This window comes from Monodon monoceros, unplaced genomic scaffold (genome assembly GCF_005190385.1).
Source record: "Monodon monoceros isolate NGI ecotype Baffin Bay Population unplaced genomic scaffold, NGI_Narwhal_1 Super_Scaffold_1, whole genome shotgun sequence".
Lineage (NCBI taxonomy): Eukaryota > Metazoa > Chordata > Mammalia > Artiodactyla > Monodontidae > Monodon > Monodon monoceros.
The window spans coordinates 80,755,474-80,771,819 of record NW_021703765.1 but is presented as its reverse complement, the minus strand read 5'-3'; the positions used below and the strand labels follow the sequence as shown (position 1 = coordinate 80,771,819).

Genomic DNA, 16,346 nt, shown 5'->3' with positions numbered 1-16,346 from the left:
GGAATAGATAAACCATGGTACGTAGAAGGACTAAAGGAATAGCAGGGTGGCTGGTGCTTAGAGAGTGAGCCAATTAAGTGTGAGATGAAGATGGAGAGGTAGACACGGATGACACTATGAAAGTCCTGTCGGCCATGGGAAGGACTTTGGGCTTATTGTAACTTGGCATTGATACCTGGAGTGATAAAAAGTACGTGTTTATCAAGATTACTGGCTGCTGTGTAGAAGACAGATTAGAAAGAAGACAAGATGAAGCAGAGGACTCGGTTAGAAGCCTACAGTAGCCTTCCAGGAGGGGAAATAATATTAAGTGGGGCTAGAGTGGTTTCAGGGAGGTGAAGAAAAGTGGAAGAATTTGAGAGACATTTTGCAGGTACAATTGATGGGACTTGGTTTCCCTAATTTCCAATTCCTCTAACAGTCACACAACAGTGTTGATTCCATGATGTCATTGTTCTGAACTAAATGCTTCAGGGGTAACAATAAAAGCAAATGTAATAGTAACAACAGCAACAATAATAATATAAATAGCAATAGCTAACATAAATGTAGCTCTTACTACGTGCCAGCCTCTGATCGAAACACTTTACGTATTTTAACTCATTTAATCCCCACAAAAATCCTGGAGGGAGGTATGATTGGGGTTATTCTCATTTTACAGATGAAAAGCTAAGACAAAGAACGATTCAATGACTTGCAGAAGATCATATAACATACTTACTGCATCAAATTTGAACTTGGCCCCAGAATCAATTTCTGGTCCTCTCTTCAACCTCTTTCCCCACCGCTCCCCAACTTGCCCCATCCAATCCAGTATGCTGACTTACACAAATAGAGCCTATTTTTTACCTGGGATTCACACACATGGCCTATGGTCTTCTCTTATTCCTGCACATATGGTATGATTCCATTTTTTCGAAATGTCCAGAATAGGCAGATGCATAGACAGAAAGCAGCTTGGTGGTCGCAGGATTGCCCACCTGGCACACAGAAGGTACTCACTCAATAGTTGTGAGCTCCCTGGTTGGATAAAGCCCTTTTCCCGTTTCCTCCCTACCCTCTTCTGGAGCCTGTGTCATCTCCCAGAAACAAGGAGTTCTGTGAGGAGAAGATGTTCCTACAAAGTGATCTGAAGAAAAGTACTGTTTTTACAACAGGCAAAACAACAGGGAAGGTGGAAACAACCTAAAAGTCCATCAATGGATGAATAAACAAAATGTGGTCCATCCTTACAACGGGACATGATTCCGCCGTAAAGAGGAATGAAGCACTGACACAGGCTACAACACAGATAAACCTTAAAAACATGATGCTAAGTGGAAGAAGCCAGACATAAAAGGCCACATAGTCTATGATTCCATTTATATGGAATGTTCAGAACAGGCAAATCTGTAGACCCAGAAAGCAGATTCGTGGTCACAAGGGGCTGGGGGCAGAGGGGAATGGAGGGTGACTGCTAATGGGTACAGGGTTTTATGGGGAGGTTAATGAAAATGTGAAATTAGAGAGTGGTGATGCTTGCACAACCTTGTAAATGTACTAAAAACTACCGAATTGCACACTTTAAAAGGGTTAATGTCACTGTATGTGATCTATAGCTAAATAAACAGAACAGAATCCCTCCAAAATAAAGAAAACTGCTAGAATGCATCACCACCAAATAAACTGAACTCAAATCAAATCAATCTCTCCATCCAACACCCGTCTAAAGAAAATATAGGGAACAAACATATTAAAGGTGAAATTTCACAGTGGTGAAACCATCAGAATCCAGACTGAGAATCTCTAAAATCTCTAAAATCTCTAAAATCTCTAAAATCAACTAATAGATTTCAAGGTAGGAGACCAAAAAAAAGAGATGGAGGATTAAAAGAGACTAAGGGACATATCAACCAATTGCAATATGTAAACATTATTTGGATCTTGGGTTAAACAAACAAACTTTAAAGAAGTAAACTGATGAGACGATTGAAATTTTGAAGACTGGATATTTGATATGAATAAATTAATTTTTTCAAGTGTGATCATGATACACCCAGTCAGTGACTAGACCAAGGTCACAAAGCAGAGAGGTCTGGATGCTTAAGCATCAGGATCAACTGCCTCTCCCTACATTTTTTAAGATTGTAAGCATTCTCCTAAGCGCTCAGGCCCATCATTTGTGGGGGGGTCACCTTGGACCCTTGCCTCCTCTTTCCCTTCCTAAAGTCATTTTCATCCCTTCCACTCTCCCATCCCTTTCCTGCCTTGGTCCCGAGGCTCAGGCTGCAGGCTGGCACTGTGGCTCCTCTTTCCTTGTCCCCTCCCAGCAGACTCTCAGTACATCTTTGCTACCTTGAAGGTAAAGTTGCCCCAATCTGGGCATTCATTATTTATCCCTTAGTTCACCATGGGCACCCACTGGGCTCAGCTCCATCCCTCCCAGCTGTGGTACCCTAAGCAAGTTACTTAACCTCTTGTGGCGAGTTGAATGGTGCCACCCCTCCTGACACACACCCTCCCCCCCACACAAAAAAAAGCCATGTTCACATCCTAGTCCCTGGAACCTGTCAATGTGACCTTATTTTTCAAAGTGTCCGTACAGATATGATTAAGAATCTTGAGATAAGATCATTCCGGATTGTGTGGGTAGGTCCTAAATGTAACGATAAGTGTTCTTATAAGAGATTCAGAGGAGTAGACGGAGATGCAGAGAAGGCCACGTGGAGACAAAGGCAGAGATTGCAGCGATCCTGCCACGAGCTAAGGAAGCCGGCAGCTGGAAGAGGCCAGGAAGGATACTCCTCTAGAGCCATCAGAGGGAGCAGGGCCCTGACAGCACCTTGATCTCAGATTTCCCGCCTCCAGAACTGGTGGAGAATGTTTCTGTTGTTTCAAGTTACCAAGTTTATGGCAAGTTGTTACAGTAGCTACAGGAAGTTAATGTCCCTCCCTATTCCTCACTGTTCTTGATTTAGGGTGGGGATAATCATAAGTCCACTTTATTGGATTGCTGTGCACAGATCTGACCCCAGTTTTAGCACTTACCAGCTTGCCTGGCCTTGGGCGAGGGACTTGGCTTCTCTGTGCCTCAGTTTCCTCTTTCGTAAAGTAGGGAGAATAATACTTCTTTGGATGTTGTAAGGCAGCAGTTCTCAAACTTTTTGCTCTCAGGGACCTTTTTCCGAGGGCACTCTTAAGAACCATTGAAGACCCTAAAGAGATTTTGTTAGATATGTTATATCTATTGATATCTACTGTAACTAGAAATTTAAGCTGTTTTTTAAAAATTAATTTAAAATAGACACATGACATGTTAACATGAATTTTCTTTTTAATATTTATTTTTATTTATTTACTTGGCTGTGCCAGGTCTTAGTTGTGGCATGCAGGATCTTTAGTTGCAGCATGCAAACTCTCAGCTGCGGCAATGCGGGATCTAGTTCCCTGACCAGGGATCGAACCCCGGGCCCCCTCCATTGGGAGCACGGAGTCTTAGCCACTGGACCACCAGGGAAGTCCCTAACATTAATATTTTTTAATAAAAAATAACCATGCTTCAAAACAAACAAACAAGTACCAAGGACAGTGGCATTGTCTCATACTTTTGCAAATCTCTTTAATGTCTAGCTCATCATCAGAGAGCTGGACCCTCAAATCTGCATCTACATATTCAGTCAATTACGATATGCTGGTCTGTGTTTCAGTATATGAAGAACATCTAGCCTCTCACTGATACATAGCCGGCAAAAGGGACCTCATAGAGACCCTTTGGGTATTGGGGAACCCTGGTGGTCTTCAGGCCACACTTTGAGAAGTAGTGGAGTAAATGAGGAGATATTTGTAAAGTACCTAGAATAATGCCTGGCCATAGTAAACACTCTGCATTTTTAAACTAAATGTAAAGCCAAAGCTCGATGCATTATAAACCTTAAAAAATTTTAGTTTTAATTAACATGTGTCAGGTTGGGGTGGGTTTTTACAGCTACAAGGGCGTTCAGGGTTTTTTTCTGACTTCAAGGAGCTTACAGTCTGATGGGGGGAGGAGTATGTGTAACCACAGTTAAAACTATGCAAAGAGCAGTTTTATGGGAGTAGGAGGCGGATGTGGGGATGCACAGGAAGGCGCCTAATTACGCATGCGTGGGGTGGGGGGCTGTTCAGGGAAGGCTCGCCTGGACGCGGAGGGGTGGTCTGATGGACAGGTGGATCTAGCCAGGTCAGAAGGACAGAGGGCTTGGGACAAGAAAGCTGAAATCCAAATCCCGGCCTCACCTCCTCTGTGAAGTGGTTTTTAGGTCACAAGAAGCCGCTAATAGACGTGGCTGGCGGGCAGCGCAGCCCGGCCGCTTAAGGACCAGAGGACCCCTCGACCCTTCTGACCCTCTCCCGGGCGCCTCTCCTGGAGCCAGGGCCTGGCGCCGCCAGGTCCGCCCGGTGACCTGGTCGGACGGGTCTACGAGCCGTGGGGTCCTCGACTCCTCCCCAGGATGGGCCGCATCCCGGAGTGCACCTCTTGAGCCCTCCATTTCTCTCCAGCGCAGGGGCCGCCCCAGACACTGTGAACCGTCCAGAGAGACCAGCAACCCACACCCCTACCACCTCCTCCCCTTCTGGGCTAGTCTCGACTCCGCCGGGGCGGGAGTGGGAGAGGAGGAGCCAGGACCTGACTGGAGGAGGGGGCGGCGCGTCCGGACGCGCGGTGGGGGGGGGACCGGCTGGAGCGGGGGGTGGGGGGGAGGGGAATGAAGGTCCCGCGGGTGGAGCGGCGGGGCGGGGGGCTGCGGAGCCGGTGGGTGAGGGTGCGGTGTCCGCGGGGCCGGCCGGGGCGCCCTCGGGCGGCGGAAGCCGGGCGCGCCCCTCTCCAGGCCGGGATCGGGGCGGGGCGTGCGGTATCCCCGCGGGGGGAGCTGATCAGCTGGCGTCGCCGCCGCTAAAGTTTCCCGGAGGAGTCACGGCCGCCCTTCCTTGCCAGGCCCCGGGCGTGGGGACTAGCCGCCGGCAAGGACTGTTTCAGAGGGCAGCGGGGCCCGCTCTCCAGCCAGACCCCGCGCCTCCATTGCGCCCAACTCAGATTCCCAACTTGGGAGGCGCCGCGGGCCTGCGCACGCGCGCGCCTTCTTCGCCTCCTCCTCCTCCTTCTCCTCGTTCTCCCCCCACTGGGGAGCAGGCTCCGGGCCGAGCCGGGCGCAGAGACCCGCGCCCCGCGCGCTGACCCCCGGGTCCCGGCCCGCCGCCTCCGCCCATGCCGACGCCCGCCGCCCCCCCGGTGCGCCCTCGCTCGAGGGCCAGCTAAGCGCGGGCCGGCGGCGGCGGCGAGAGGTGGGCCCGGCCCGGCGCTGCCCTCGACAGCGGCAAGTTTGGGAGTTGCACTAGTTTGCGGGGTGGGGGAGAGGCCGGGCGGGGGGCCATGGAGGAGGACCGGGGGTCGGCGTTGGCGGCCGAGTCGGCGCTGGAGAAGAACGTGGCGGAGCTGACCGTCATGGACGTGTACGACATCGCGTCGCTCGTGGGCCACGAGTTCGAGCGGGTCATCGACCAGCACGGCTGCGAGGCCATCGCGCGCCTCATGCCCAAGGTCGTGCGTGTCCTGGAGATCCTGGAGGTGCTGGTCAGCCGCCACCACGTCGCGCCCGAGCTGGACGAGCTGCGCCTCGAGCTGGACCGACTGCGCCTGGAGAGGATGGACCGCATCGAGAAGGAGCGCAAGCACCAGAAGGTGGGCGGTGGCCGCAGTCTGCCCATCCCGGCAACGTGGCCGCTGGGACCTAAGGGGTCCTTCAGCACTGGGCAACTGTAGGTGCACACGTGTGTATACAGGGAATAGACGAGAGACGATCGGACTGGGTGAGGGAAGGAGGGAGGCCGCTGGCCCTCTTTTGCCCAGGCTGCGCACCCCCAGAGATTAAGAGTAGTTCTTTGGAGTCACACCTGAGTTCCAATCCCACCTTTACCACTTAGTAGCCGTGTGACCTTGAGTAAGTTATTTAACCTCTCTGTGCTTTATTTCCTCACATATCAAATGGTGATACTAATAGGACCCGCCTTATGAAAATTAAATGGGATACTATCTAAAGTGCCTAGATAATATTATTCTTTTCCAGAAATGAAATAAGCGCCCCTGCCCTTCAGTGTTACCCGAGAAGATGTGATACCGGGCCGCATTCTTCATCCCACTCCAGAGCCCTCCAGAGAGCCAAGGGGATGTGACCTCCAGTCACTGGGCTTATTGACCGCCAGTCTCTGGGTTCTAATTTGCAAAAAGGAACCCTGAACCCCAGTCCAGGGTTCCTTCTAGTTTATTAACCTGAAGTGGTTTCCCCACCTCGATTTTACTCTGTGAGGTAGGGATTATTCTCTTCATTTTACAGATGAAGAAACTGAGGATCACAGTGGGGCTGGGGGGAATTTGTCCCAAGGTAGTGCTGAGAGTCTCAGCCCCAGTGGAGGTAATTCTAGTGCCTCTTCCCCACCTTCTTTGAATTGGAGGAAGATGATTTGGGGCAGCTTTAAGGCTAAGCCTCTGCCTTGTGAACAAGCGCTGGGCTCATGAATCAGGGACTCCTCACTGGGCCGGGAGTCCAGACAAGGTGCCTGGGGAGAAGGAAGTGGGAGACGTGTGGTTTCCTGCCCCAACCTCAGCCCAGGGACGCTCCCTTCAGACTGAGAATGGGAGGAAACGCTTTTCCTTGGGGGATCAGGGCGTCTGAGCAGACTCTGACTTGCTGTGTGGCCTCAGGAAATCCAGTTGGCCTCTCTGAAACTCTCTGGCCTGCCATCACATACTGTGTACTTTGAGGTCTGTGTCTTTTCAAGGAACAGAGCCCCGGCTGCGTTTGCAGTCTTAACCTAAGGGCAGACCCCTGGGTGATTAAGAGAACTAGTGTTTTGGAAGGTTTGATTGTGTTTGCCCCCAAAGGTCCCTATGCGCTGGGGTCAGGTAGGAAATTCAAGCTCCCAAGCCTTAGGCAAAGTTTCCAGGATCACACTGGGAGCTTGAAAATGTCCCTGCCCTGTAATTAATGTCAAGATTCCCAGGAGCAGGGACTTGGGAGCTAGATAGCCTGGTTTCAAGCCCTGTCACTCATGGGCTGTGTGATCTTGGACAAGTCACCTCGTCTCTCTGTACCTCAGTTTTCTCAGCTGTGAAATGGGGATAATAATAGTACCTATCTCATAGGATTGTGGTGAGAATTAAAGCGCTCAGGACAAAACGTGGGCCATTTCGAGGGCCTTACCACTGTTAACTATTGTTTTTAGGCCGGGAGAGTTTTTCACCGAGGGCTCTTAGGCTGATATTGGAGACACCACCCCCACCCCAGGTACCCCTACTCCTACCCCAGATCCTTCCATCTCTCCCGGGGGGTTGCGGAAGGAAGGGACCTTGAGATCCTGTCATACAGCTGCCTCTTATTGACAGGGACTAAGGGACTTAGCCCAAGTCACACAAGAAGTCCTGGCACCTATGTCCCCACCCCTAGCACTTTAGTTCTGCCGCAGCCGGACTGGAAGACACCCTTGAGAGCCATTGGAGGCCACTAGGCCTGGAGTCAGGTGGAATTCCCAGCCAGCTGCACTTGTCACTTCTGGAATGCTATCAGCCAGGAAGTAAACACCAGTGTGTTCAAAGCCAGAGCTCATTTGTCAATACAGAGGACGATCTTTTCTAATTCGGAGGACAAAACCCTTTTTTTCCCCATCCCCGCTTCAGTCCCCTTTACTTCATATTCTTGGGATCAAGAATATGATCCCAGTCTCTCTTGGGATCAAGAGAGACTGATCCCAAGAATATGAGCGACTGAGATCAGTCTCAAGAGAGACTGATCCCAAGAGTCTGATTCCCCTCACCCCGTAAGCCTCAAAGGCTCTTCAAGGTGCTATTTCCACAGAAATCTTAGCATGTCCTTCATCTTATCTGTCTATCCATTCATTCCTCCCTCCCACCTTCCCTCCCTCCCTTCCTTCCTTTTTTCTTCCTTCTCTCTCTCTCTCTTTCTCTTGACAAATATGGCTCCAGTAAAGCGTGCACCCTCTCTTCCACCAACTCTTCCTCCCAAAAGATCCCCGGACTCAGTTCTGTTCATCACTCAGACCTAGGCCACAGTCTCATCATGTTCTACCTGGTTACTCCATCTGCAGCCTTGTTGACCGACTGCAGCTTGCAAAGTGCCTTTCGAGGTGACTTGGGTGATGCAAAGGAAAGGAAAACCAGGTCCTCATCTCAGGCAGTGGGTGGGTAACAGGGAAGACAGGAAAAACACGCGAAGAGACTTTAGAAAGCAGTGGCTGTGCAGATACAAGTGCATATAATATAAACAGCATACGTTGTTCATTTATTCATTCAACAGATATATTTATTGAGTACCTACTAATTGCCAGGCACTGTTCTGGGTGACAGTGGCGACCACAACAGGTGAGGTCTTTGCCCTCAAGGACCTGAATTTCTAGTGCAGTGCTGTCTCATAGATATATAATGTGGCACATCACATTGATAAAAAGACACAGATGAGGTTAATTTTTATTTTTTTGGCCGCACCAGCAATTGAACCCGGGCCCTCGGCAATGAAAGCGCAGAGTCCTAACCACTGGACCTCCAGGGAATTCCCCAGATGAGGTTAATTTTAATAACATATCTTATCAAACCCAGTCGTTCCAAAATATTATTTCAACATGTAATCAATGTAAAAAATATTTTTTATTGAGATATAATTGACATATAACATTGTATTTGTTTTAGGCTTACATTATGATTTGACATATGTACATATTGCAAAATGTTTACCACATAAGTTTAGTTAACATCCATCGCCACACATAGTTAAAAAAAAATTATTAATAAGGTATTTTGCATTCTTTTTTTCCTATTATGTCTTTGAAATTCAGTGAGTGTTTAACCCTCACTGCATGTTTCAATTCAGACCAGCGGCATTTCAAGTGCTCAGCAGATACATGTGGCTAGTGGCTACTCTAATGGAATGGTGTGATTCTAGTGTGAGGAGATAGATTTTTTTTAACTTCTAAAAAATTTCAGCTTATGATAAGTACCATGAAGAAGATAAAACAGGGAAATATAAAAGAGACTGGCCAGGGATGGTGTCTAGTTGATAGGGCAGTCAGGAAGGCTTCCCTGAGGAGGTGGCATCTGAGCTGAGATCTGAATGAAGTGTAGATGCCAGCCATAGAGAGATCTGGGGGAGGGGCATTCTGGGCAGGAGGTGCAGCAAGTGCAAATGCCCTGAGGTAGGAGTGAACTTGGTGTGTGCAAGGAACACAAAGAAGGCTGGTGTGACAAGAGCAGAGCGAGTGAGGAAGAGGGGTAGGAGGTGAGGTCAGGGAGGTACAGGGGTCTGCTAATGCTGGGCCTCACAGGCCAGTGTAAGGAGTTTGAAGACAGTGCTGAGAGGAGGCTAATGAGGTGATTGGTCAGGGGCCACTTCCTGGAAGAGCCTTTTTAGCTGGTATCGAGGCAAGATCAAATTCTCCATGGTCAGCTCAGAGGCAAGAACCAGCTCCCCCAGCATCAACTTTAGTTCAACGAGAGAAGAAAAAAAAGAACTGAGGATTAAAGTCTGTATTCATCTATTGCTGCTATAACTAATTACCACAAACTTACTCGAAATCACACAAATTTATTATCACATTGGATAATATGATATTATGAATAATATCAATATGGGTAATACTGGATAAAATTCTGGAGGTCAAAAGTCAGAAATGAGTCTCACTTGGGTTAAAATCGGGTGTCAGGAAATTCATTCCTGCGGGCAACTTTAGGGGAGAATCCATTTCCTTGCCTTTTGCAGCTCCTGGGAGCCAGCTGTATCCTTTGACTTGTGACCCCTTCCTCCATCTTCAAAGTCATCAGCGTAGCATCTTCAAATCTCTAACTCTGATCTCTGCTTCGCGACCCGGGGAGCCAACCCTCGCCCCCTGCAGTGGAAGCACAGAGTCTTAACCACTGGACCACCAGGGAAGTCCCCACGTGGTCTCTGATTCTGCCCTTCCTGCCTCCTTTCACTTTTAAGGACCCTTGTGATTACATTGGGTCCACCTGGATAACCCAGGAGCATCTCCCCATCTCAGGGTCCTTAACTGAATCACATCGGCAAAATCCCTTTTGCCGTGTAAATTCGCATATTCTCAGGTTCCAGGGATGAGAATATGGACCTCTCTGGGGACCATTGTTCCGCCTACCCCAGCCAATTACACTCGAGATAGCACTGGGGCCCTCTGTGTGCTCAGCCTGTGTCAGGTGGGAGCAGAGAGGACCAGGGCAAGAAGAGCCTGATTCAGCTGCCAGCCCACACCTGCCTGTGGGAAGGTCCCGTGGCCACTTACTTCATCATTCCACCACCACTTTCGCCCTCTAGCCCCACCCTTCACCTCCCCTGGTGACCTTGAAGCAGCTGTGCGAATACTTAGTTATTACCTCTCATTTCCCCAGTGCAGCAGGCTTCCTGACAAAGGAGATGGGATTTAGGAACTTATTTAAAAGATGAAAGGAGGCGATGCTGACATCCGGCCACCTGGGCCGGTTTGGGATGGGCTGTAGGAGGACCAGAAATCAGCAGACATATGTTTAGCACTTTCTGGGTACTGGGCCCTATTCCAAACATCTACATATATTAACCATTCAATCCTCATGACACCTCATGGGGGTAGATATAACACTGTATTCCTCATTTCCAAGGCACCCTAAGGTTGAATAACTTGTCCAAGATCAGCTAGTAAGTGGCGGAAACAGAATTCAAACTCAGGTCAACAGGCTCCAGTATCCACGCTTTAAACCAGCATTCTATACAGTTTATGATTTTACAAAATACCTCTTTTTTTTTTTTTTTGGTAACAGCTTTACTGAATATAATTCACATACCATACAATTCACCCATTCAGAGCATACAATTCAGTGGTTTTTAGTTTATTCACAGAGCTGTGCAACCATTACTACAATCAATTTTAGAACATTTTCATTACTCCGCGCAGAAAACACAGACTCATTAACAGTCATTCCTCACTCCCTGCCAACCTTCTGCCCCTAGAAAGCTGCCAGTATGCTTTCTGTATCTATGGATTTACCTATTGTGGACATTTCCCATCAACAGAGTCAAGCACTGTGTGCCGTTTTGTGACCAGCTGCTTTTGCTCAGCATCATGTTTTCAAGGTTCATCCAAATTGTAGCATATGTCAGTATTTCATCCCTTTTTGCCTGAATCATATTCCAGATACACCACATTTTATTCATCTTTTCATCAACCGATGGACATTTGGGTTGTTTCTACCTTTTGGCGATTATGAATAGTGCTGCTATGAACATTCATGTACCTGTTTTTGTGTGGACACATGTTTTCATTTCTCAGACCCTACAAGTGGAATTGGTGGGTCATATGGTAACTATGTTTAACTTATTGAGGAACTGCCAGGCTGTTTTCCACAGTGGCTACACCATTTTACATTCTTACCAGCCATGCACAGGGTTCCAATTTCTTCACATTCTTGCCAACACTTGTTATTATGTGTTTCTCTGATTACAGCCATCCACAAAGTAATTTTTATAGACATCTTGTTTATCCTCACATTCAACCCTGTGAACCTTTATTTTTTTATTTTACTGAAATACAGTTGACACAATATTATATTAGCCTCAGGTGTGCTATACAGTGATTTAACATTTGCACACATTATGAAATGATCACCAAGCTAAGTCTAGTAACCATCTGTCCCCGTACAAAGTTATTACGATACTACTGACCACATTCCTTATGCCGTATATTACATCCCTGTGGCTTATTTATTTTGTAACTGGAGGTACCTCTTAATCCCTTTCACCTATTTCACTCCCCCTCCAGCGCCTCCCCTCTGGCAACCACCTGTTTGTTCTCTGTGTCTAAGAATGTTTTCATTTTGTTTTGTTCGTTTGGTTTGTTTTTTAGATTCCACAAATAAGTGAGATCATATGGTATTTGTCTTTCTCTGTCTGATTTATTTCACTTAGCATAATACTCTGTAGGTCCATACATGTTGTTACAAATGGCAAGAGTTCATTCTTCCTTATGGCTGAGTAGTATTCCATTGTATATATGGACCACATCTTCTTTATCCACTCGTCTATTGATGGACACTTAGGTCGCTTCCACGTCTTGACTATTGTAAATAATGAATGCTACTGTAAACATAGGGGTGCATGTATCTTTTCAAATGAGTGTTTTTGTTTTCTTCACTGTGAGCTTTTATAGTAGGGCTCCCCAACTAGGGAAACAGCCTCAGATTTGTAGAGTGAGTCGTCCAAGTCTGCTTGAAGAGATTCCCATTTCAGATGTACAGGGAGCTCCGGGGCCAGGTGGTATCCCTGGGATCTTTGCAGCCCCTTTCTCCCTTGGAGAGAGGTTTGTCTTGATGGAGGGCCTGTCCAAAGATCAGGGACGTGACCTCCCTAGAGAGATTGGTATGTCTGGGTCCCTGCAGCCTGGGGCTGCCCCTCCACCCTCTCTCTCCTGTCTAGACAGTTAGAAGGTACAGTTCCAATGCCGTTGTTGTCTTCAGGGCATTTCTAACTTGGCCAGGTCCTAAAGGTATAAATGCACGCCTTGCCCAGAGGAAGGACACCTTCTGTTTTTCATAAAGTTGCCATGTGGTCTAGTGATGGCCTGATCTGCTCACCTGCCAATGCTTGGTTCTCATGGAGAAGGGAACAACCCAAAGCCCCAGCAGCCCTGAGCTGCTCCCGAGGGTCAGGGGGGTAAGGCTGCTGCCCTGGGAAGGCTGTGACCCCACTCCGGCCCCTCACCCCCGCAGGAGCTGGAGCTGGTAGAGGACGTGTGGCGAGGGGAAGCGCAAGACCTCCTTTCCCAGATCGCCCAGCTGCAGGAGGAGAACAAGCAGCTCATGACCAACCTCTCCCACAAGGACGTCAGCTTCTCCGAGGAGGAGTTCCAGAAGCATGAAGGTAAGAGGAGGGGCCAGCATGGGAGGTGAGGGGAAGGCTCTCCCCACTGCCATCACCGGCATCACCAGTGACAGGAGCGTTGTCCCCAAGCAATGGTGTCTCATGCCATGTGGATTCTCACCATCACTGCCCGAGAGACATTGTGTAGCCTGGTGTACAGGTGATGAAACCGAGAGGTTCATTTGACAAATTGTTCGAGAGTCCTCACTTTTCCAGCCTCTTCTCTAGGCACTGGGTATACACATTGGGCAAGACAAAGCCACTGCCCTCGGGAAGCTTATGCTCTAGTGCAGAGGAGATAGGTGATAACTATGTAAACGGAAAGATGACACAGTTCCAGATTCTGACCAGGGTTGTGGAAGAACTAAAATCTGGGGGGGGGATATGCTAGAGGTGACTTGGTGGGGTGCTTCTTTGGATATGGGGATCAAGGAGGGCCTCTCTGATGAGGTGACATTTGAGCCCTAATGAAGTCATGGAGTGAGCCATGCAAATATCTTGGGGGGAAAGCAGGTGCAAAGGCCCTGGGGCATGACTGTTTATGGAAACCAAGGAGACCAGTGTCACAGAAGATGATCAAGACCAAGGGTGGTTAAAGATGAGGTCAGCGGGGTCAGCAGGGCTCAGATCACATAGCCCCTTAGAGGCCAAGGTTTGGATTTTATTCTAAGTGTGCTGGGAAGAAATTTGAGGTGCTTGTCACGGGTACACGTTTAACAATGAGCAACCCAGGGTGGCCACCCAGATCTGATTGGTGCTGGAGCCCCCCGACTGCCATTCATCCTACGAACAGTTATCTAGAACCTTGTCTCCAGGCCTTTGCTGGTGCTGGAGAAGCAAAGACAGACAGAGGGGTTTGGTCTGGGCCCCCGTGCGCTGCATCAGCTGTGGGCCCCCCAGCAGCCTCCTTCTCATTCAGAACCTGGCTCTGATCGCAAGGAATCTCAGGCCCAACTCTTTAGCCTGGGTAAACTTCCTGGGTCCCTATACAAGCCCCCTCCTTGTTGGGAAGGGGGTGGACTTCCGTGGGGGCCTGAAGTTCAGAACTCGTGTTTACCACTCTGTGAGAATAAAGTAGCACACTGTATAAGGGCCGTAGGGACCAAGGAAAAAGGAATTGTTTGACCTGGGTGCTGGCATCCTCTTTTCCTTGGGTTTCCTTTGTTGAGATCTGAGTCGTGCAGTGAAAACAAAAGTCGTAGTGGTGATAAGTGTTGGTGCTAGAGCCAGACTGCCCAGTGTGAATCCTAACCCAATACTTACTGGCTGAGGGACCTTGATCAAGTCACTTGACCTTGGTGTGCCTTAAGTGCCCCCTGTAGAAACGGGGGCAATAACCATATCTCCCTCATAAAGTTGTGAGGATTAAATGAATTAATACGTGTAAACTGAATAGTACCTGGTGCCCACACTCAGCAAGTGTTAACTGTTGTTACTATGAGCTGTTGTTATCGAATCCAATCTCCTTTTTGAAAAGAGGAGGAAAACAGGCTGAGAGGGTGCATCCTTCCTCTTTATGGCTTAGCAACACTCCGTTGTCTGTTTGGACCACGTTTCGTTTATCTATTCATCCACCGATGGACGCTGAGTTGTTTCCAACTTTTGCCTGTTGTGAAGAGTGCCGCTGTGAAGGTTCTGGTACCTTCATGTTTTTCTGTGGACATGTGTTTTCGGTGCTTTGAGGTATATACCTCGGCATGGAATTGCCGAGTCCTGTGGTAACTGTGTTGAACTTAGTGAGGTGCCCACAGCCATCTTTTGGTTTTTTTTTGTTTTTTTTTAAATGTTAGTCATCTCCCTAATTAATATCGTTTGGAATCCTACCTTATGGTCTGGTGGGTTTTATTTTATTTTGTTTATTTATTAATATTTATTATTTATTTGGTTGCGCTGGGCCTTAGTTGCGGCTTGCCGGCTCCTTAGTTGTGGCATGCGAACTCTTAGTTGTGTCACACATGTGGGATCTAGTTCCCTGACCAGGGATGAACCCGGGCCCCCTGCATTGGGAGCGTGGAGTCTTAGCCACTGCACCCCCAGGGATGTCCCCATAGCCATGTTTTGGTCTGTGACATTTCTGCAAGGCACCCAGAGGCCTCCAGGGGTGACCTTGGAACTCCCCCTGCCTACCCCAGTGATGCCCTAGAGGCCGCAGGTCCCCCAGGCACGGGCCCGAACACCCTAAGCCGCTCCCTCGGCACTCGGTTGCATGTGTGTGCACACGGCACCCCCCGTGTGGGAGAGCTTGGCCTTGGCTCTCTGCATCCCTGCTGGGCTCTTCATCAGACAGCCCACACGGGTGCCATCTGAGACGCACTTAATTGGCATCTCGCGTGGGTCCAGCTCCCGGGGGTGAGCTCGGGGAGCCTCTAGTGTTCAGCTCGACAGCAGCCCTCACCCTAGTGGAGAAACTGGGCAGATGCCAGGCATGCCTTTCACAGTTATTTTTATTCTGCCTGGGAAGCCATGGGAACACAATAAGGGCAAAAGCATGTCTTCCACCTGTGAGGGGAACAGACACTGGGCCAGGGGGTCCCTGGGAGGAGGTGCAGCCCATGAAGTTAGCCTGTGTGTCTGGCACCACTTTAGGCAGTGGGGCAAGGCCTAGGGGCAAACAGGATTTAGGGGGTGAGTGGGCTGGGATGCCCGCTTAGAAGAGCCAACCCTGCCCGGAACAGTGCTGCTTTCCCAGCCATTAATACTGGGCACTGCGACGTAGAGAACAAACGTATGGCTACCAAGGGGGGAAGGGGGAGTAGGATGAATTGGGAGAATGGGATTGACACATACACACTACTCTGTATAAAATAGGTAACTAATGAGAACCTACTGTAGAGCACAGGGAACTCTACTCAGTGCTCTGCGGTGACCTAAAAGGGAAGGAAATCCAAAAACGAGGGGATATATGTGTACGTAGCTGATTCACTTTGCTGTACAGCAGAAACTAACACAACCGTGTAAAGCAACTCTACTCCAATAAAAATTAATTAAAAAAAAATACTGGGCAGTGCGCTCAGAGCACCTGCCAGTCTCCTGTCTCCCCCTCCCTGGAAGTCTCCAGATTAAAAAGCACTCCCCTACTTCTTGTATTTGGAAATCGTCTTGTCAGCACCTGGAAACTACTAGTTAGCACATGCGGAGATGAATTACAGATATGGAAGCAATTGGACTGGGGGCATGGGGGTGCAGAGATACACTCAAGCGTCTGGAAAAAAATCCTTGGGCTCTGGACAAACAACTCTGTCACCAGGAGAGGATGAAAACTGACCACATATCCATTTTCTGAAGGGCAGCTGGGAACAGCACTGTCCAAAAAAAATGTAAGGCAATACACTGGTTGCTCTTCCAGTTGTGTACATATTTCGCCTTTTACCAAAAAATGTAAGGCAGGCCACAGATATGACTATGATTTTTCTAGGTGTGGCA

General features: G+C 48.7%; 1 protein-coding gene across 2 annotated transcripts in view; it reads left to right on the top strand.

Annotated features, from left to right (window-relative positions):
• The first annotated feature begins 4,869 nt into the window (after positions 1-4,869).
• Positions 4,870-16,346, top strand: part of RILPL1 (Rab interacting lysosomal protein like 1) — a 46,081-nt gene continuing 34,604 nt past the window's right edge. The window contains exons 1-2 of one of the 2 annotated variants that reach the window (XM_029226692.1): positions 4,870-5,698; positions 12,773-12,923. In XM_029226692.1, the coding sequence (XP_029082525.1) occupies positions 5,390-5,698; positions 12,773-12,923 (460 nt within the window). In that variant the 5' untranslated portion in view covers positions 4,870-5,389. The remainder of the gene's footprint in view (positions 5,699-12,772; positions 12,924-16,346) is intronic. The other variant, XM_029226697.1, reaches the window with a different exon arrangement.